Source organism: Pteronotus mesoamericanus, unplaced genomic scaffold, assembly GCF_021234165.1.
Source record: "Pteronotus mesoamericanus isolate MK-2021 breed Mesoamerican mustached bat unplaced genomic scaffold, CSHL_Meso_final contig_182, whole genome shotgun sequence".
NCBI classification, from domain to species: Eukaryota; Metazoa; Chordata; class Mammalia; order Chiroptera; family Mormoopidae; genus Pteronotus; species Pteronotus mesoamericanus.
In genome coordinates, this window is record NW_026555078.1 from 35651400 (window position 1) to 35675021 (window position 23622).

Below are 23622 nucleotides of genomic sequence, written 5' to 3' on the forward strand. Positions count from 1 at the left end.
GCTTTAGTCCAAGGGCAGTAGAAGCTGTTAAAAGGGTGAGGGAGTGACATAATCAGATACGCATTTTAAGATCTTTATGACTCCAGAATGGTGATCCCATCCCAAAAAGCCTGTTAAGAGGCTATTGCAGTTATCCAGAAAGAAATAGTGGTGTTTTAGACTAGGATGGTAGAGCAAAGATAGAGAAAAGTGGACTAATTCAAGATTTATATGAGAGAGTTGGTGATTGGAAGAAGATACGAGGGTTAAGGAGTAAGCGAAGGATTATTCCAGATTTTGACTTAAACAGCTAGGTGAATACAAAAGTGCCTTTTATTGAGATAGGAACACTAGAGTAAAACCCGATTTGGGAAGAAAGGTAAGTTTAGTTTTATATATGGTAATTGTTATATTGCATATGGCTTCCAAATGTAGAAATCTCATGAAGAGAGAGAGCTATGTGGTTGTAGCTTGGGGAGAAAAGTTTGGAGTAGAGATACAAATTTGAGAAGCATTAGATATAGATATAGTTGATACCTAAGGGGTAGGTATAATCACCCAAAGGAAGCATGTAGAATGAGAAAAGAAGAGGGCCTAGGACAGCATCCTGAGATTTTTCCCAAAATTTAAGAATCAAATAAACTATCTCTGACTGGTGTGACTCAGTTGGTTTGGTGTTGTCCTGCAAAGCAAAAGGTCACTGGTTCCATTCCCGGTCAGGGCACATGCCTAGTTTGCAGATATGGTCCCCAGTCAGGGTGTGTACGAGAGGCAACCAATCAGTGTTTCTTACATTGATGTTTCTCTCCCTCACTCCCTCCCCCCCTCTAAAAAATAAATTAAAAAAATTTTTTTAAAGAAGTAAGCCAAGGAGAATGGCAAAGGATTGATAAAGAACATTAAAGGAAAGTTTCAGCAAGAATACTGTCTAGGAGTTAAATCTTTGGATTTAGTTGGTAGTGTTTGATTACCTTAAAAGGATAATTTTCACACAGTAGAGGTGAAACTAGACTGGAGTAACTTGAAAGATAAATACAGCAATTCATTTATAAAATTTAGTTGGGAAATGAGGGGTAGGCAAGAGTGATAGCTGGAGAAAAATGAGTTGGTGGGGAATTTATTTTATTTTATTTAGAGGGGAAGGGAGGGAGAAAGAGAGGGAGAGAAACATCAATGTGTGGTTGCCTCTTGTGTGCCCCTTACTGGGGACCTGGCCTGCAACCCAGGCATGTGCCCTAGACCGGGAATCGAACCAGCTATCCTTGGGTTCGCAGGCTGGCACTCAGTCCAGTGAGTCACACCAGCCAGGGAAGTGGAGAATTTATTGACTGTATTTTATGTGGGGCAAAAGTTTGAACAGGATTAAGTGCTTATGAAAAGGATCTAGTAGGTAGAAAAGAATCACAAGAAGCAAGAAGAATAGGCAAAGTCCATGAGAAGAAAAGAGGCTAGGATCTAGATTTTGATGAGGGACTTGATCTGAGATAAAAAAACAAAACAAACAAAAAAAAAAAACACTACTAACTTGGCATTAGAGAGGATAGCTGAGAGTGTAGCTAGTAGTCCTCTAGTTAATGTGTCTGTTTTCTCTCTGAAGTATGTGGCAAGGTTATCTCCTGAAAGCGGGAAGGAATGTGGATGGGTTTGAAGAGTGTGGAGAAGGTGTATTGTGATGAATTTATGGGTTTAATGACTAGAGAACTGTTGTAGGCAAAGCCGAAGCCTCAGATGAAATAAATTTGCAGTGTGCTGTACTGTGTAATTTTCCATCAGCAGTCATTGGTACCCCAGATGTAAGCACAAAGGTAGCCACTTTAATTCATCCAGAGTTGTCATTTTGGCATGCTAGTGTAATGAAGGACAGTAATCCAAAGGGAATGTAGATATTGGCATGGGATTGCTTGAAATTGTGGTCTACCAGATCTAAAGTGGATTGGAAGAAAAGTGAAGATAGGAGAAATGCTAATGGAGTGTGAAAAAGTAATGGATTGATGAACTTGAGATTCTAATATAATGTTTAAAAATGTTTAAGGAGAGTAAATAAGAGAGTGAGCTTAAAGGATGAGAAGTTTGGATATAATATGAATTCGTATAATCAGAGCTGATGACAGGGTCCAGGATGTGATCTAAGGAGTAGAGAGTGCACAGAAATATGGCAGAAGGTCTTTAGAGAAGAGGTCAGAAAACTAAGTCTAGAACAATGGGCTTTTGGAGTCTGTTGGCATGATGGTGGATCTTGAAGTAGAGAAAAAACATGAGCCACTGTCTGAATCATTGGTGAATGAGGAGTGCCTAGAAATTTGGTAATTAGGGCTTGAGCTCAAGACATAGTTTCAAAAGGATCAGGAACTTATATACAAGAGAGTAGAAATAGTATGCTTCTCACTTGGTTTATTATAATATTCTTACTTAGTCCCCCTGCATCCAGTATTTCTCCTTTCCATGCCCCCTTACATACTTACCAGATTACTCTTAAAGATGACTCTGGTGATGCCACTCCCTTTCTGTGAAATCTCCACAAAATATGTTTGCCAAGAAGATAAAATCAAGAGCCCTAGCCTGACACTCAGTGTGTTTACAGCCCTGCTCCTCAATCTCTTGCCAGCTTTGTCATATCTTCACTTAATCTTCATTATAGTCAAATAAAAACCATCTCCAATTCCTCAAACACTCCACACTCAGTTTCCTTTACTTGTTGTCTCACTTTGTTCATATCCTTTCTGCTGGCTAGAAAGCATTTCCCACATGGCTGCACAACCAGTGCCTACTTGTCCATCAAAGCCCCAGATCAGATTACAGGTCTTTCATGAAGAACTTCTCTACCCCTTCTGGTGAAAGATACCCCTTCTGGTGAAAGTCATTTCTCCTTCCTCAGGGCATTAACAGTAATTTTCTACATGAGTGACACTTACCATTTTCTAATCTTTTAAGTATTTTGTGTCTTTTCTTCCCATACTATAAGTTCTTTGAAGATCTCTTTCTTTTTTTAATCTCTTTAATATTTTATATGGTATAGACATGGAGTAAGTGAATAAACTTTTAAAGTACCTTAGTGTGCTTTTCTTTTTTTGTCCTATAATTTATCATTAGGTAGTCATGTTTGTCAGTAAGTGAACATTTAATTGAAAAAGAAAATTTAGCCTTTTAACTTTATCATTGAAATTTTTTTTAAAGATGAAGGGATTAAGAACTTCAAATTGGTAGTCACAAAATTGTCCTGGGGATGTAAAGTACAGCTTAGGGAGTATATGTGTAGTCAGTATATGAGGAAGGACCCAGAAAAAACAGACTTATCTTATGGAGGGCAGACCTCTTGTAGTACAGGCTTCTCCCACTGGGTGAATGTTCCAGGAACTCATCAGTATCACTGTACCAGCTGGTGATGTTATGAGAGGCTGAGTTTGGCTTCTGTGAATTTTTTTTTTTAAGACTCTTTCAGCATGTTTGCCCATTTCATGATGGGTGATTTATGAATGCACCTTCCCACACTGCACTGAATGTTCAGCAGGTTTTGACCAAAAATGGCATGATCCCTGTGCCACACCCTCCCTATTCACCTGGCCTCACCCCTGAGCGACTGTTTTTTTGTTTCCCTGGATGAAAAACATCCTCAAAGGGAAATGTTTTGCCAGTGTGGAAGAGGTGAATCAAAAAATGGCAGAAACACTAAAGTGCATCAAAATCAACAACTTCAAAAACTGTTTCGAGCAGTGGGAAAAAATCTTGATAGGTGTATTGCATTAAGTGGAAAGTACTTTGAAGGTGACTGAAGTTTAGACATGTAAGAATAAATACACAATTTTTTATAAGTAAATTCCTGGGGGATTTTTTGGTTCTCCTTCATACTGTAACAACTATGTATAGTGCCAGGTGGGTACTTGAAATATTGAGGGGACCATTTTGTAAAGTATATATATGATTGTCTAACCACTAAGATGTACACCAGAAACTAATGCAAAATAATATTGAATGTAAACTAACTGAAAAATATTTTTAAAATTTAACTGTATATCATGTTTATATCCACAGCCCCATGCAATCATTCGTCATACCATTAGATCTACAAACAGGAATGCCAGAGCTGAACGAACAGCTTCAGAAATAAATTGTATGTGTTTGGTATGCATTTTCAATTGGTGGTTTTGGAGGGTTGAGCTGGTTATTCATGTGTTTCTTTTTGAAAAATAAAGTCTCTGAGTCTACATACTTTAACACTTTAGAATACCTCTAAAATAGAGGTTGTTTTCTTGGTTTATGATGGAATTCCCTTGGTTTACAATAAAGTAGTTTTTATTTTTTTAATTACAAAGGTAATATATGTTCATTGCAGAAAATTTGCAAGAGGGAAAAACTAGAAAATTAGTACTGCCTATAATCACATCACCCAGTGCTAACCCGCAGATATTTTGCTGAAATTTTTTCATTCTTTTCCATGTATATTTTTAGTGACTGAATTTATAATATACCTAAAATTTTGCTTAACATATTCAAATGTATATTTCACATATTAGCCTAGTCTTTATAGCCATTATGTTTGATGGTTACATCCTATTTATTGATTGATATTGGTCAATATGCTATAGTCAAACAGTTCCTTATTGTTGGACAGTTGGATTGGTTTTAGTTTTTTTAGTCAGTTTAACACTAAGATGAGTGTTTTCTAAAATCTTTTAAAAGGGGAATAGATTTTTATTCAGTAAATTAATCATTGACAGATAAGAGTTTTATATTAACAATATTTGTCCTTTTAGCCATAGTAATTTAGAAGAATAGATTTACAAAGAAGTTTTAAGTATGGATATATTGACTTACATGCATACTTGTTTCAAAAGAGATTTAAAGTATTAGTTTACAATAAAATATAAATAAAAATTACAAACCATAATGGAGGAAGATAATTTATTAAGTATCTAGGCTAATTAGAATTATTGCATATGAACACTTTAATTGTGAGTTTTCTTGAATCCAAATATTTCTTGCTTTCTGGATACAGCATTGGAAATCTAAGTCAGTGGAGAGTTAAAATGTCCTTCCCACATCAGTTGTTTCAATCATGTCTCTTCATAGTTAAACCAGTAATTCAAGATTTTAACTCTGTGTTGGTCCCAGATTGGTGATACTGCTATGCTGTTGCTATTTTATATAATCCCAAGTGAACTCTGGGCTCCAAATGCCAGATGGAAAAGTAGTAAAGTTGATATTCCATTATAAAGTTCTATTTTATGCAGCTGTATAGTATTCAATTAATGTAGTCTAATTTATCCACCTTTTCTTGTATAACTTTTGGGTATTGTGTTATGTTTAGCAGGGCCTTCCTGATGTTAAGGTTATAAAAGAATTTTCCTATTGTTTCTTCTTATATTTTATAGTTTCATTTTTTAATACTTAAATCTTTGATAAAGATATTAATTTATTTAGTAGAAGGTACAAAATATGGATTCAACTTCAGTTTCTTTCCAAATGACTACCCATTTGTTTCATTGCTATATATTAAAAATTTAATATTTTCTCCAATCAATTTGATATGCCACCTGTATTATGTACTAAATTACCACATATATTTTAAGACTCTTTGTGGAAATTCTGTTGCATTATATGTCTAATCATGTGCCAATAGCATACTTTTATTTTAGATTTTATTTTTTTATTTTCAATTTAATCTTTATTGTATTCTTTTTCTATTACCATTTAGTCCCCTTATACCACTCCACCCCCAGTGATCACCACACTGTTGTCCATGTCCATAAGTCTTTTTCCTTTTTGCTCAGTAGGGAGGTATATGAAAGGGTGAACAATAAGTCTGTACTATAAAAACAGACCCAGAGGACTGTTTCCTTGGAAACTTGTAATGTTGTATTCAGAAACCCTTTTATTTGAAGCTCCCTATGTAGGTTGGATATTGAGGTTGCTTCTCTCTTGTCAGTGTCTTAGATCTCCCAGGCAAGAACAGACGGTTATTCTAGTGAGTATGATTTCCTGCAGCAGAGTTTCTGACAATCTGTGATTTCAGAGAATGGTATTTCTCTCAGTAAGAAAGCAGTAGTGATTCAGAGAGGGGATCATTATGTGATACTTTACATGTGTAGCACACCCTTGGGAAAAACATTGATTCTTACTGAGTTTGCGTTTGGATTTGTGTCTGTCATCCTAGCTTTATGAATGATGAGGCAGATTACTTTCTCAGTCTGATCTGTATATGGGTGTATTAGGTAAATTACCTATTGTTTTAAATTGTTTTGTCATCTGAAAAGTTTCTTAGTGGTTGAGTCTAATTACTTAGGAAACTAAGTGATTATCAGGAATTGGAACCAAAGGAAGACGAGAGAGATCCACAAAAAATACGCCCCAACATTTGGTTTAATTGTATGATTTTAGCTGACTCACAAGTTTTAGCCAGGTATTGAACTTATACAGTGGACTGACCCTGGCTGCAAAGAGCAATATTAAGAATAGGGACACTACAGGTATCATATATAAAAGATAACAAGTGTGGCTGTCAACAAACTAAAGTCTTCCAACTTGTAAAGAAGAAAAAAATATAGGGAGAAAAGAGGAAAAAGTTAGAAAATTGTAGTATGCACATTAAAGTATGACAGACAGTGTCTCCCATCATCATGTTCCATGTATCTTGGCAGATAATGAATTTCATGTCATCTTCAGCTTAATCCAGCAGACTTGTATGGGAACTTTTCTTTTTGCATCCATCTGCTTTAGAAGACTCCTTGTCATCTCAAGTTTGAGATGTCCTATGGAGAGAACTTGCATTGATTTAAGATTGGTCTGTCTCTATAATTGAGAGACAGGACTACAAGGATCATAATCCTGTTTTACTGTATTGTGTTAGTTGTCCACAGTACCTGGCAGGATTCTATTTAATAGATTAGAGGGCAGTTTTCCAGAAGGTAAAGTTTTAATCATGAAAAGGTTATTTCAGAGGAAATGCTTCTTGGACGTGTTTGAATTAAAAATTGTGTGTACTTTACGAGCCTCAGCTACGTTAGTTCATGATGTAGAAACAGGAGTTGAGGGCAGTACTCCCAGATGTGTTAGATGCTCAGTTTTTGGTTCATTGGGAGAGAGTTAATAAGCTCCTGAGGAAATTGACCTCACTTCATTTGTGCCAAAACAAACACTTTTGGTTGAGGAACTCCAACAGTTTCTGAAAGTTCACCCAACTTGAGTTTGAAAATGCCATTTGTCCCTCCTATTTTACCTGAACACAGAGGCAATGGAGATTTTGAGTAAGATGTGTTGTCTTACGAAGCTCCTTAGTAACAGTTCTAGGAAAGGTTTACATCACTAGAATAGCAACTGTTTCCCAGGTAGGAAACAAAAAACTACAGCAGCTTTTCTTTGCCATTGTTAAAGTTAAGGCTTTTTAACAAAACTTTGATCCATCCTAGAAATAAACATATTATAACCAAAAATAAAGCTTTTCTTAACAGAAAAACTATTCATGAAAAATTATCTGAAGTATGACATACCCATATGTCCCATCACCGTTTATTCCCCTTATACCCTCTTCCACCTCTACCCACCCCAGTACTGCGCACGTTCGACACACCAGATTTTTTTTTAAATCACAAAATAGAAAATATTCAGGTGCATCACTTGGATCCTTAGTAAGTACTGTACTGTGAAACTTTTGTTAGACTTTGTTTTGTTAGCAGTTTGACTCTGATGTGCCTAGGTGCAAGTTTTCCTTGTTTTATTTGTGGTTCATCATACTTCGTATATCCATGAATTGGTTTTTTCATCAAATTTGGAAAATTTTGGGTGACTGTTTCTTCAGATTTTCTGTCTCAGCTTCTCCCTTCTCCTTTTGGAACTTCATTTAAATGTTTACCATTTGATGTTTCACAGGTTGCTGAGGCTCTGTTCTCTTCCATGTACTTACATGTGCTTTTTGGTTCTCTGTACTTGAGTTTTGTTTCTATTGCCCTGTCAAGTACTTTGACCTTTTTTTATGTTGTGTTCAGTCTCCTCTTTAAGTCCATTGGTGAATTTTATTTCAGGTATTGAACTTCTCAGCTCTAGATTTTCATTTTTATATATAGATATATGTATACATGCGAGGTCTGTCCAGTAGGTATCCAGCCATGTAATATGAAAAATAGAGACATTTATTGAAGAAGATATAAGAAACACTGTCTGTAGGACAGTGATGCCCCAGACCCTTAGAAATAGGCACCTTGGGATCTCACACAGTTCTCCCAATCGCCACCCTGCCCTATCTTATTTTCCTGAATCTCATCGATGGTCTAAAGTCTCTTCCCTTTCAAAGGTGATTTTAGTTTTGGAAAAAGCCAGAAGTCACAAGGAGTCAAATCTGGGCTGTATGTTGGCTGAGTCACCTGGGTGATATGATGTTTCACAAAAAAAACCTCTGCACTAGATGTGATGCATGAGTGGGCACATTGTCATGATGAAGCTGCCAATCACCAGTTGCCCATAGCTGCAGCCTTCTGTGTTATCCAAGTGGTTTCTGTGGAGGAATATTCAAACTTAACGCAAAATTTGATGCAGATTTGTTGCTCTTACTCCCTCATTTTGAATGCAGCTGCCACACAGTAACACATGCTCACTCAACGGCATCTGCTCTCCCCACTGACTAGTACAGTGAAGTTATCATTGTTCACATATGCGCACTCTGGTCCACTATCCCTGTCTGCCAGGTTGCATCGATGTTGCACAAACCATTCATGTTATATGAAGAATGGCTGGACTTTTTCCAGACAGATCTCATATAATACATATGTCCCCATATTTTGCCATGTATAATACATACATTTTTGCCCAAATTTTTGAAGGAAAAATAAGGATGCGCATTATACATGGGTAGTATCTGAAATACCTTGTATCTGTTCTTGTGTTTTATAATTATCTGTTACATAAAATATCTTGCACCATAATATGTTCAAGAATAAGTGCAAAAATTCCTTTATAATACAAAAAACAAGTATTAAATATAAATAAATAATTGAATTAAAAAATTAAAACAAAAAGTTTTTTTCCTGAAAGTTTGGCCCAAAAACGTGGGCGCACATTATACATGGCAACATACGCTATATGTAGTTCCCATTTTCTCCTGAGAATTTCCATCTGCTCACTTACTGTGTCCATTTTTTCAGTTCTTTAATATATAATGGCTGTTTTACAGTTCTTGTGTACTAATTTCAACATCTGTGTCATCTCTGGATCTATTTCTATTTATTTTTCAACTGGTTATGGGTTCTCTTCTCTAGTCATTTCTTACTGTATCTTGGATGTTGTGATAACAGCATTGAGTGTCTGGATTTTGTCCTCTTTATTTTTAAAGAGTATTTAAGAGTTAATTAATTTTGGTAGGTCAGCCTGATCCTTTTGAGGCTTATGCCAAGTTTTATCAGAGTATTTTTTTTTAAGGGTGACCAATTTTGCAGAATTTATTTATTTTTATTATTTTTTTAATTTTAATTAATTTTTTATTTGTTCAAATACATTTGTCTCTACCTTCCCACCACCACTTTCCCCTGCCCTCCTCCCCCAACTCCCTCCTTCAGTCCTTCCCCACTTTGGCTTTGTCCATGAGTCCTTGATATACATACCTTGACTTGACCCTTGCCTTCTCTTTCCCCGCCCCACCAACTCTGTTGGTTTCTTTTTTCTGTCAGTGTTTCTGGTCATATTTTCGTTACGTCTTTGTTTTGTTTTATTTTCCACTTATAGGTGGGATCATATGGTATTTGTCTTTCACCTCCTGGCTTATTTCGCTTAGCATAATGCTCTCTAGTTCCACCCATGCTGTTGCGGTGTAGTAGTTCTTTTTTTCTTTCTGCTGTATAATATTCCATTGTGTAAATGTACCATAGTTTTTTGATCCAATCATCTACTGATGGGCATTAAGGTTGCTTCCAACATTCGGCTATTGTAAATTGTGCTGCTATGAACATTGGGGTGCGTAGGTTCTTTTGAATTGGCATTTTGGGGTTCTTAGGGTATAGTCCCAGCAGAGGAATCACTGGATCAGAAGTAATTCCCATTTTTAGCTTTTTGAGGAAATTCCACCCTCCTTCCCACAATGGCTGCACTGGTCTGCATTCCCACTCAACAGTGTACTAGTGTTCCCTTTTGTCCACAGCCTTGCTAGCACCTGTTGTTTGTGATCTGTTTATTATGGCCATTCTAACTGGTGTGATGTATCTCATTGTTGTTTTAATCTGCATTTCTCTGATGGCTAGTGATGCTGAGCATCCTTTCAAATGTCTCTGGGCCCTCTGTATCTCTTCTTTGGAAAAGTGATCATCAGCTGACACCATACACAAAAATAAACTCAAGATTGATAAAAGACTTTAATGTAAGTCACAACACCATAAAAGTCCTAGAGGAGAACATTGGCAGGAAACTCTCAGATGTCCCACACAGCAATATTTTCACAGATATGTCTCCTAAAGCAAGGCACATAAAGGAAAAAGTAAACAAGTGGGACCTCATCAAAATAAAAAGCTTCTGCATGGCTAAAGAAAACATCAGCAAAATGAAAAGGGAGCCAGCCATATGGGAAAATATATTTGCTAATGATACATCAGATAGAGGTTTGATCTCCAAAACATATAAAGAACTCATGTGACTCCACTCCAAGAAGACAAACGATCCAATTAAAAAATGGGCAAAGGATCTGGGCAGACACTTATCAGAGTATTTAACAAGGTCTTTCCTTGGGTAGAAACTCAGATGTCTTCCCTTTGTTTGATAACCAGGATCTGCATTTAGCTCACTGCATTGTTCTCTTTTCTGACATAACTTGCATAATTTGCTTTGCTTGTGGGCAATTTAGTATTCAGTTAAAGCCTTAACAGACTTCTTGGCATATTTCTAGAGCTGCTTCTTTATGCAGCTTTCTCATTTTAGGTACTCTGCCCATCAAATTACCACTGCCTAAGCAGCTTGAATCTCCAGTCTTTTGTTTCCTGCACCCAGTGAGATTGTTACTCTCTCTCTTTGGGTTCCACTGTCTTGTGCTCTAGTTTGGAAAGTGCCTTCTGTTCGGGCAGAAAGCAAGGGTGAATGTGGATCTTGCCACTATGTAGTTTCCTTCCTTCAAACCTTGTGGTGTCTATTATCCATTATTGCTTCATGTACTTTGTACATACACACACATATTTGTGTTACATGTATGTAGTTTATAGCAGAAGGGTAAGTCAAATTCCTGTTACTTTATTGTGGCTGGAACCTACATGATCTTTTGAAGATAAATAGGAATGTATAATAGAAAACCTTTTGCCTTTTTATTTTCATGGCCAAAGATGCACCCAAAGGTACTCTCAGGATTTTCTTGAAAACAAGACAACCTGCGGTTCATCCCACACAATGATACTGTGGTGGCATTCTGTGCCATAAGTCATAGCTACAGTAACATTAAGCTAGTCAGAATTTGATTTTTTTAAGTAATACTTTTATTATATGATAAAATAAAACATCTTAAGTATTTGCTATTATAAATGAAATCTCTCATTTTCAATCACTGAAACTGATACTGGGATGTGGTTGATATTTTACTATGTCTTTAATCCAAATTTATGAAATTCATTTACTCTAGGAACTTTTTGTCTTGCAGTTTGCTATAGATAAAAGAAAATAATTTCTTTTTTAAAATATGATATTTTCTTCTTTTATATGTATTTTATTGATTATGCTATTACAGTTGTCCCATGTTTTTTCCTCCCCTTTATTCCCCTCTGCCCTGCAACACTCTCCCCCCTCCCGACCCCGCAGCATTCCTCGTTCCCTTAGTTCATGTCCATGGGTCATACATACGAGTTCTTTGGCTTCTCCATTACCTATACTATTCTTAACCTCCCCCTGCCTATTTTGTACCTACTATTTATGCCTCTTATTCCCTATATCTCCCCCCCCCCCGCCGACCTTCTGATCTCCATTTCTGTGATTCTGTTCCTGTTCTACTTGTTTGCTTAGTTTTGTTTTGGGTTTTGTTTTTTTTTTAGGTTCAGTTGCTGATACTTGTGAGTTTGTTGTCATTTTACTGTTCATAGTTTTTTATCTTTTTCTTAGATAAATCCCTTTAACATTTCATATAATATGGGTTTGGTGATGATGAACTCCTAGAACTGTACCTTATCTGGGAAGCACTTTATCTGCTCTTCCATTCTAAATGCTAGCTTTCCTGGATAGAGTGATCTTGGTTGTAGGTCCTTGCCTTTCATGACTTTGAATGCTTCTTTCCAGCCCCTTCCTGCCTGCAAGGTTTCTTTTGAGAAATCAGATGATAGTCTTATGGGAACTCCTTTATAGGTAACCATCTCCTTTCCCTTGCTGCTTTTGAGATTCTCTCCTTACCTTTAATCTTGGGTAACTTAATTATGATGTGCCTTGATGTGGTCTTCCTTGGGTCTAACTTCTTTGGGACTCTCTGAGCTTCCTGGATCTCCTGGAATTCCATTTCATGGGCCAGCTTGGGGAAGTTCTCCATTATTTTTTCAAATAAGTTTTCAATTTCTTGCTCTTCCTCTTCTCCTTCTGGCACCCCTGTGATTTGGATGTTGGATAGTTTAAAGTTGTCCCAGAGATTCCTAAGCCTCTCCTCATTTTTTTGCATTCTTATTTCTTCATTCTGTTCTGGTTGAATGTTTATCTTTTCCTTCTGCTCCCAGTCCTTGATTTGAGTCCCTGTTTCCTTCCCTTCACTCTTGGTTCCCTGTATGTTTTTCTTTCTTCCACTTTGCATAGCCTTCACTTTTTCCTCTGTTTTGCAACCATGCTCAACCAACTGTGAGTATCCTGATAACCAGTGTTTTGAACTGTGCATCTGATAGGCTGGCTATCTGTTCATCACTTAGTGCTGTTTTTGGAGCTCTGATGTGTTCTTTCATTTGGGCCGTATTTCTTTGTCTCAGCGCACCTGTCATGTTGGAAGGGGCAGAGGCTTAGGTATTCCGCAAGGCCGGGCATCCCAGGGCTGTGTTGTAACATTGTCTGGGGGGAAGACGTCCGAGAGGGAATAATGCCGCTTGCTCAGCTCTCTGTGGGCTTCCAGTCACTTCCCCCACTACCCACAAGCAAATTGGGCCCTTCTGGTGCTGATTCCCAGGTGGGTGGGTTTGTGTACATTCTAAGACCCTCTGGGTCTCTCCAATGAACTCCCCTGTGAGTCTGGGAGTTTGTCCCGCTGTAGCATCCCCCACAGGTTTTTACAGCCAAGGGTTTTGATGCTCTCTTTTCCCCACACTGGAACTGTGGATTGCGTAATCTGTCTCACTCCCCAGTTGTTCCTTCCGCTTTATCCACACGCAAATGTAGAACCGCCCGGTCTTCCAGCCACTGCCTTGCCATGTGTCCTCTATGCCCTGGCTTCCCATCTCCGCACCTTCCCTGTCTAGATGAATATTTCTTCTTTAACTCCTTGGTTGTCGGATTTCCATACAGTTCTATTTCCAGGCAGTTCTGGTTATTTTTTGTTTCTAAATTTGTTGTCCTCCTTTTGGTTGTGTGAAGAGACAAAGTGTACCTACCTATGCCTCCATCTTGGCTAGAAGTCAAAAAAATGATACTTTCTTTTTTCCCATATTTATACCTTTTATAATTCAACTCTAGACTTCCTTGGTATTATTTCTAGGTGTGATCAAAAAAGCTTTAGCTTATTTTTATCTCAAATGAAGTGTTTGTGAATTATTGTAGTGGTTCTTGAATTAAGATGTTTTTTAATTATGCTAAGAAATAAGCCACTAATGAACAAGGGTTTTTTTAATGTTAGGTTATTTTTGAAAATAAAGTATTTAATAGAATGTCTTCCAGTTTTTTATTGTAAATTTCGACTTAACGTTTTTGTTTAATGAGTTACGTACGTACTTTATATTGCTTTACAAATCTTGGGTTTTAGAGATAAAAACTGGGTCCTTTTTGAAAGAACTTGTTTAATTTATTTAGGAATCTTGCATGTCTATGATGAAAGTGTTTTAATTTTTTTAGCCTTTTAGGCAGATTTTAGAATTTTAAAATTCTGTGTCCTTTATGAGTAAATGATAAACCATCCTTATCTCTGTTTTAGAATATTTCATATAGAAGAAGAATTCTTAGAGTATTTGTAATAACTCTAAAATCAGTCTGACTAGGCCAGATAAAATACAAATTTAGTAAAATATAATATTAGATTCCTGAATGCATTGAAACACTTAATTTGACAAATAGCATTTGTTCTTTTTAGATAATTATAAAAATTATGGTGATATGGTTCATCCCTGCCATTAGATTGTAGCTTAAACTAGTCTCAAAACAGAGTCTGCAGTCTGGAGAAAATCAGTGTGTTTAAATCCTTTGTCATCTACTTTAGCTTCTAAAAATCTCTTATTCATAAAAAATTTTCTGACTTATACCAAGAATTAAGTAGAGTTGTTGGGAAGATAACACATTGTTACTTTCTTTTGGTAAGCATAAAGTAAGGGGTACTCTTACAGTTAAAAAAAAGAGAGAGAGAGAGAGATTTTGTGTTTTTGTCTCCTCTCTTACTTTCCCCTACCCCAGTTCACATACTTCTCATTACATTTCTTAGATTAACCCTGTAAGATAGAGTTTTGAATATTTATCATATATTTTATATCATATATTTTGCAGTTGACAAATTACAGTTTGAACCACCTCTGAGAAAAGAAACAGAAGCACGGGATGAAATGGTAGGAGCTATGACTTTAAAGTATTTTATACATTAAAATTTAAGAAAACTTACAGTTAAGTGTACTTTGACTAAAGAACAAAGCAATATACTCTTTTAAGCATTAATTTTGATCATGTATTTCACACATGAAAATTTGAAAAAGCTTTCAGTTAGGTATATTTTTTCCTAGGGTAAAATGTGTAATTTACTATTTTAACCATTTGTTTTGACCCTTCTGAGACTCGAAAAACTTACATGAAGTTATTAAGTACTGTATATGGAATCTGATGCTCAGCTTTAAGCTCTCAGGATCTTCTTTCTTACTAATTCTTTTAGGCTTGTAGTACATTGTTGCATTGCCTTACTGCTTTTAATAGTTATTTGTTAATACAGGCTTTTAACCATTGCTCTTATTCTGACATTACTGTTTAGTTAACCGTTTCCCTGTGTGAAAGGAAGGAAGTAGTAGAGCAAGATATTATCAGAGTCAGTCTAAACATTATCTTAATCTACTTTATATTAATAAAAGTATGGTTTCTAGACTAATTGTCTTCTGTTAATGGATTTCTTCATCTTAACCCTTGGAAACAGTGCTCTTCTTACCGTGTATAGGATGGGGCAAAAGTAGGCTTACAGTTGTGAGTACATGAAACAGTTTATTCCTGTATTTTTTGTTAATTATTGTATTATTTTCCATATGAACAACTGTAAACCTACTTTTGTCCATCCCTGTGTATTGCTGTATAATAAACTCTCAATGTATGTACTAGTAGGGAAAAAATAATAGCATCAATAAATTAATGATAATATGATGTTTAGTTCTCCATGCTAATGAAGTAGTGATGCAAATAATTAAAAGTTGGGGTTTTTTGTTTTACTTTGGAATATATTAGCTTATTGGTAAAGAGGGCTTGTTTTACTTGAAACTATATTATAGTATGTTACGGAATTTCTTAAGTTTTAGTCAACTGATGACTCGTTGACCTAAATATGTCAAATGAAAGCTAATCTAGCTGGAGATTAAGAAGTTTGATTGAAAGCCAAGATGATTAACAATCATGACTGAACTTTTGTTTGACTCCAGTAAAATGGTTAATATCTGTTTTAAAGTAACAATTTAAACTCTATGTTTTTTACCTTCACAGGGAGTATCATCAGACCCAAACTTTGTATTACAGTGGAATCTTTTTGTTGATGGTGCAAATACTGGAAAGTAAGTTGTTTACTAACATAAAAAGTTTATTTTACTTGATTACATAATAACAGTATTGGGGGAGGGGGTGTGATTTATTTATCCCAATAAGTTTTCTTTTATAGTCTTTAAAAAGTTTTACTATGCTTCTTGTCAATGTAAAGTTTCTGACTTTTTTTCATTACCAAAATGCATCATGTGTTGATTCTTAAGGTTTTTAGCTTTGTTCTTTAAATTAGAATGTAGTGTGTGTAATACTAATATATTGAAAATTAGACACATGATATCATGGGAACAAATACTATAGGGGGAGCCAAAAAGCCCCAATTTCATCTCTGCAATGTAGTTACTTCATATTCCTGACCTGTCTTCCCCCAGCAATTGACAGGGATAGCCTAAAAAAGTAGTTCCAAACCTGTTTGTGTACCGCAGTACCTAGAGAGCTTTTTGAAAATGCATGTCTTGGGGCCCCACATGAGGCCTATAGGTCTAGGGTTTGGTAAACTGACTTAATAATCCACATCTTATCCACTTCCTGTTTTTTGTACAGCCCACAGACTAGAATGGTATTTACACTTTTTAATGAATGAAAAAAATCAAAAGAACCGTGATATTTTGTTATTCTTGAAAATTATGTAAAATTTAAATGTCAGTGTCTATAGATGAACATTTATTGGGACATAACCATGCTCATTAGTTTATATATTATCTATGACTGCTTTCATGCTACAACAAAAGAGTTAAGTAGTTGTGACCACTATTTGGTTTGGAAATCCTATAGTATTTACTTGCTGGCCCTTTACAGAAAAAGTGTGTCAACTTATATAATATAGTCTTTGGGACTAGAATCTGAGAATCCTGAAAGCTTCCAAATTGATTGCAGTAACTGTGGATAAGTGTGTGGAACTAGTGGGCTAGATCAGTGATTCTCAAACTTTGATGTGTCTGGATGCTCACCTGGAGATCTTGTTAAAATGCAGATTCTGACTCGGTGGGTCTAGAAGGTACATTTATGAAAGTTTCCAGGTAATGTCAATGCTGCTGATCTGTGGACCCTACTTAGAGCAGCAAAGGACTTGATAATACAGCCGTTTGAATCTGTGATTCACTGTGGGTTCCAACTCTAAATTCTGACTCTGTTTTTTACTACTGAGTTTAATTTCATTTTATTATATATTAAATGTTGCAAAGCATAACCATAAAGTAAAAAAACCTTTTATTTAGTGTATAAAAATCTCTGTAGTTACACTAATACAATTTGACAGATGAGATCTTAGGTTTTCCTATAGATTCTTAAAATACTGTGTACCATGATCTAATTGTCTTTTCTATCCCCTGAATATAAACAGATTTTAATGCACATTTAATAGTATATCTACGTTACGATAATTTATCACCATCTAAACTGTGTTTTTCCTTTTGTATTAGATCAACCTCAAAACGGGCAATACCACCTCCCCTTCCTCCTAAGGTGAGCTATTGATAGAGTTTAAACAATAAATACTTGTTTAAATAATTAAATTTTAAAAGTAATGTAATTGAATTTGTTCAAAATTCTTTTAATTTTATTTTAGATACAGTTTTCTTTGAGAGAGGATTATAAAGATGTAAAGGATATAGTAAAATAACTATTAGAGGAAAAATAGGTTATTGCTCATTTGAGAAAATATTTGGCTGCATGGAGAAGTGGTAAACAGTTCATTATTTACAATCCTGATTTATTCCTGTTGATACAATTTGACATTTCAGTAGAGTCATACTTCACTGAGTCATTTCCTTCCTTGTTTCTAGGTACTAAATATTTTATTTAAATTATTTACATAATTTCACTGGTTATAAAAATTGTATCAGTTTTAGGTTAGAGTTGATTAAAAATCACATGGCAAATTCATAGCTGTGTTGGAACAGCAACTCCACTTTTGCTTACTTTGTCTATTAGCCCAGTGAATTGAACTCCATAAAAGAAAGAAAAAAGGCATATCCCCTCCCCCCAAAGTCTTTGATGCATAATGGTAATGTACTGTTACTGTTTAATACACTCAAATTTATTATTTTTGTGTCTTATCACTAGCCAAGAATAAACAGTTATCCTGAAGATAACCTCCTAGATGAAGAAAAATCAACTATAAAACGTTGCCCTGATTCAGAGAACAGACCTCCCCAACTTCTCAGAAGACAGAGTAGCCCAAGTTGTGTTCCTGTAGCTGAGACTTCCTCTATTGGTATGGCTAGCATTATCAGCAGCCCTGGAGTGCATGTAGCTAGATACTGTGATCCGGGTAAATACATGAAAGTGAAAACTGAAAAGAAAGCCATTTTGTTCATATTTTAAAAAATGTCATTTTTCTTTAGTCAATTTTAGTAGTATTTAAATCTTTGTGAAATATCTTTAAAATTTCACATGGATGGGTTCTAAATAGATTCAGTCCAATTCAACCCTAATTTGATTCCTTACTAAATAGTATAGGATCCAGAAAGAAGAATGAATGTTCTGCCCTCCAGAAGTATAGGGTCTATAGCCAAAGTTATACCCATGTGCATATAACATTAGATAAGACAGTCTGTATTATAAGTGTCTTCGACAATAATTAACTATATGTAATAGAGGATGAGAGATTTCTGAGGGAAGTAGGGACAGGAAAGAGAGAGTAGGCAAGGCCTTGCAGAGTATAAAACAGCGTGGTAAGCTTTCATTAGGTGGAGCCAGTGCTGATAGGCATTCTTGTAGAACAAGTAAGAATGAACAAATGCAGTGGAGCAAAAAAATCTGAATGTGTTTGAAATACAGTCTACAGTAGTATGGTAGAAATGTGAGCTTTTAAATGATGTATACTGGGAGATAGGACTGAAAAGATAGATTGATGGTCAATTATGAAAGGCCTTTAATATCAGCATCAATAGGTCAGATTTCATTTTTCTCACAATATGAAAAGACATTTGTTATTTTCATGCATTAAGACCACTGCTGAAGATGCTATGCTACTTCTATAGAATCCAGAAAGAGGCACGAAAGATACTTTAACTCATGGGACAGAATATTTCCAATAAAGGATTACCCAATATTGTGCTAAATAAAGTAAGTTTGAGAAGGACAAATACCATGTGATTTCACTTATATGTGGAATCTAAAGAACAAAACAAATGAACAAACAACACAGATATAAACTCATAGATAAAAAGGACAGGCTGATGATTGCCAGAGACGAGAGTGTTTGGGAGGCTGGGTGAAAAAGGTGAGGGGATTAAGAAGTACAAATTGGTAGTTACAAAATAGTCACGGGGATGTAAATAACAGCACAGAGAATATAGTCAATAATATAATAACTAAGTATGGTGCCAGATGGGTACTTGAGATATTGGGGGGATCACTTTGTAAAGTATATAATTGTCTAATTACTATGCTGTATGCTTTACACCTGTAACCAATAATTGACTATAAAATGTAACTGAAAAATAAAATTTAGCAAGTATTGGAGGAAAGGGAAATTATTTTTTTAACGAAAGTACTTATTTGAATGTTTATTCAACTTTTAACTATGACTCTCTTTAGGAAATGGTGATGGTATTTCAAAACTGATTAGTGAAAATACAGAAGGATCCGCACAAGCACCACAGTTACCACGAAAAAAGGACAAGCGAGATTTCCCTGTAAGTGTAACAGGCATTTTGTGATAGTGGTAACTAACACTGTATTTTCATATAAGGAGCATAGTCTATTTAATTGTAGAATTTAAATAACTGAATTTCTATAAATGTATAAAATTTTTTTAAGGCTTAAGAGGTCTTACAGAATAATTATTTTTCTCATAGAAACCAGTCATCAATGGCCTCCCACCAACCCCAAAAGTGCTGGTAAGGAATATTTTTATATGAGTCACTTGCCAGTTTTTATGTGTTTAGAAGGAGAAGGTTGTTTATTTGTTGTCAATTACCTTGAATCATTGACAGGAAAGATTTATAAAATACAAAGACATTAAATGCATTTGGATATACCATGTACCTTTTTTTATCCTCACTTGAGGACATGCCTATTGATTTTTTAGAGAAAGGGGAAGGGAGGGAGAGAAACATTAGTGTGAGAGAGAAACATCTATCTGTTGCCTCTCATATGTACACGCCCTGACTGGGAACAGAACCTGCATAGGCATGTGCTATAACCCAGAACCAAACCCACTACCTTTTGGTTTATGGGACAACACTCCAGCCAACTGAGCCACTCAGGCCAGGGTGGAGAGTCACATTTCATAAATATAAGCATCTTGGTTCTCAGATTAGCCTACAGAGGCCAAATTAATATTGATGTGATGATATTAATGGTATTATATCCTCTTCATTATATGGGTTAAATATTTTTCTACATCTGAAGCCATTTTTACATTGAACTATACACAGTAAAAAGGAACAGGAAAGCTATGCCAACACTTGTTCTCTAGTCCGTCAGTAGAATCTATCTGTAAGGTGGGTCATATGAATAGGATGCTTTAGAAATTGTATCTTTTTATGCAGTACAAGTCCAATATATAGCATAAAGATTAGTTTCTTTCCCTATTATTGTAATTAAAGAGTTATAGTGCAGTTCACTATAACTCTTTAATTATAACCACAGTAGTGTTACTCAATAAAATAATCCATTGTTTCACATTATTAAATGTTAGTCCTAAAGATAAGCAGCGACTTAAAATTTATAGAATATCATTGACATAAGTAGATGTTTGATAAATTTGATATTTTTGCCCTAAAATATAGATTACAGAAGGAAATAATATGAGTTTCTATTGGGAGAAGGAATTAATTTATATCAAAATGTGAATTTTGTTTTGTAATGAAACCATACTTATAGAGCCAATTTAACATTTCATAATAATCTTAGCTATTTTCTAAGAATATATAAATTATTTAAATAAGTCAACTTTTTTTTCTTTATAAATAAGATGGGAGCATGCTTTTCCAAAGTTTTTGATGGCTGCCCTTTGAAAATAAATTGTGCAACATCCTGGATACATCCTGATACAAAAGGTAAAATTTCTGAAGTTTTATACACATCTCCAATAAAATATTTGTTATGGGAAAGGATCTTTATGATTAGTGAACCAAGGCTATTTACGTTATAAATATAACTTAGATACTAAATAGTGTAGGTACCCACAACAACCTAAGTAGGTAAATAAGAGATTTGGTTTAAAGCATTAGAATTTAAGTGTATAAAGAAACTGGTCCTGATTAAAGGAGACCAATGAGACATCACAACTGATTGCAACCATAATTTGGGATTTTCTGTTACGCAAAAAGACAGTACTGGGACAGTTAATAATCTCAGTAAATCAAGTCAATAGACTAGATAATAGTATCATTTCTCTGTTCGTTTCCTGATTTTGATAACTATGCTGTGGTTATATAAGACCTTTTTTTTTTCTTTAAGAAATGTACACATTTGGGAGTAATGGGGCATTGTGCTTATAACTTACTTGAAACAAAAAAAACAAAGTTGAGAAGACAAAAAAAAGTGTATATAGAGAGAAAGAATGATAAAATCAAACTGATAAATATTAACAGATGTGGGAATTGTGTGAAGGACATTCAGAAATCCTTTCTACTATCACAGGTTTTCTGCAAGTGTGAAATGTTGGCAAATAAAATTTATTTTTAAAAAATTTAAACTATTTTTAAAGTGAGAAAGCATAATAGATAGAAGCAAAAGTTTCTTATCAAACAGATCTGGGTTTGAATTTCTGCTCTGTCATTACTTTGTGACTTAGGGAAGATACTTAACACCTTTTGCTGTAGGGATGATCTTTTATAACAGAAAACCTTAATACAACTCACCGTGTCCAAAGGAAGTTAGGACCCTACCAGGGTGTCTGGAAATTAGCAAACAGGAGTTAAGCAATAGAGGGTGTTCAGGAAATGCTTGTTTTTACTTCACGGTCATAAAAACAGGTCATATCATATAGTTATCTGCTTTAAATGTCACTAATACAAAGTATGAGAGAAGAAAATGTTTTTAGCTGTAGGGAAGTGGGATTTCTTTGTGTTGTAAATTTTCATTTTGATATAATTTTAAACTTACAGAAAAGTTAGAAAAGTTGTTCAAGAAACTCAGAATCATTGATTGTTTTTATTTCGCCCCATTTGTTTTACTATATATATGCATTTTTTCCTGAATCACTTGAGAATGGGTTGAACACATCATGCTCCTCTTCTCCTTGTACTTCAATCTGTACTTCCTAGTAACAAGAGTTATCTCTTACATAGCCACAATACAGTTATAAAGATCAGGAAATTTATCGGTGGTATAATACTATTTTTCAATCTACAGTCCACACTTAAATTTATTAATTATTCCAATAATGTCCTTTATCATTTCCTTCCTCATTTTTTCCCCCCGTTCAAAATTCAAGATCACATGTTACATTTAGCTACTGTGTCTTTTTAGTCTTAGTCTGGGACAGTTTATCCACCTTTCCATCTTTCTCTTGATCTTGACATTTTTGAGGCTACTTATTTTGTAGAATATCCCTTAATCTGGGTTTGTTCGATGTTTAGATCAGGATATGCATTTTTGGCAGGAATAGCACAGAAGTGTCATTGTGCTCAGCTTAGTGCATCATAGCTGGAGGCACATGATAACAGCCTGTCCAAATACTAGTGATATTAATATCGACCAGTTGTTTCAGGTGGGTGTTCACTACCTTTCTCCACTGTCAAGTTCCTATTTTTCCCTTTCTAAGTTTTAAGTAATTACTTAATTAATTAATTTCCCAAAATAATTGCTAAGTAATACGTGTAGAAATACATTAAAACTATATAAATATCCTTTTACTCTTCAGACTTTGACTAATTTTAGCATCCATTAGAGACGTTCAGTTGATGTCTGTTGTCAATCTCCTTTCTTTTCCATTTATTCATTTTTGTATTTTTACAGGGTGAACTTATGAATCCTTTTTTTATCCTGTGAGATATGATCTGTCACACTTAATATTTATTTTAGCACTTAAATTGTTGAAATTTTTGAGCAATGGGAGCTTGTATGTTCTTTTGTTTAATATGTCCTCATTATTTTCTGAGCACTTCCTTACTTTCTGGGGTAGCAAGATTTCTAGAATCATCCTATACTTTCCTTGCCCCAGAATTAGAATCAGTCCTCTCTCCAAGAAGTCCTGTTCTTTGTTGTTGTTGTTTTTTTTTAAGTGGAAAATAATATTTAAAAGCCAGGGCCTACATATTAGGTATGCTCATGGTTTCTGGTATGTCATAATTTATATTTTCTATTTAATTTTTAATTTCCTCATTCAAAGAGTATTTGAGATGTCTGGTAAAAAAATATAGCTATCATAAAAAATCTTAAGATACGAAAATTATTATGTTGAAAGGAAGGATTGTACAGTAAGGTAAAGCCAGAATGAGTAACAGAATATATCTGCTTTTAAAAATAAGAAATGAATTGGGGAAGGAGGTAAAGAAGGTGACATGGATTTTAGAAAATAATTTTTCTTTGAATGGGTGGGTGGCTAACTCTTAATACAATTAAAAAATAGAGCCATTATTTTTGTGAATGATTTCAGAAAATGATAGTAAATTCTGGTGGTTTATCTCAACTACTTTAGATCAGTACATAATTTTTGGAACTGAAGATGGTATTTACACACTGAATCTCAATGAGCTACATGAGGCAACAATGGAACAGGTAATTCAGAAGTTTTAACTCAAATTAGTTTGGGTAAATTGAGTAAAGGAAATATCTTAATTTTAAATCAATTTATATGGGCCTCATTTTTAATTATCGTATGATTTAAACATTTAAAGA

General features: G+C 34.9%; 1 protein-coding gene across 2 annotated transcripts in view; it reads left to right on the forward strand.

Moving 5' to 3' along the window:
* Positions 1-23622, forward strand: part of MAP4K5 (mitogen-activated protein kinase kinase kinase kinase 5) — a 110170-nt gene that overhangs the window by 57708 nt on the left and 28840 nt on the right. For both annotated transcript variants that reach the window (XM_054567585.1, XM_054567586.1), the window contains exons 14-22: positions 4009-4087; positions 14587-14645; positions 15772-15839; positions 17247-17289; positions 17890-18040; positions 19369-19466; positions 19629-19670; positions 20750-20834; positions 23423-23502. In XM_054567585.1, coding sequence (XP_054423560.1) covers positions 4009-4087; positions 14587-14645; positions 15772-15839; positions 17247-17289; positions 17890-18040; positions 19369-19466; positions 19629-19670; positions 20750-20834; positions 23423-23502 — 705 coding nt within the window. The remainder of the gene's footprint in view (positions 1-4008; positions 4088-14586; positions 14646-15771; positions 15840-17246; positions 17290-17889; positions 18041-19368; positions 19467-19628; positions 19671-20749; positions 20835-23422; positions 23503-23622) is intronic.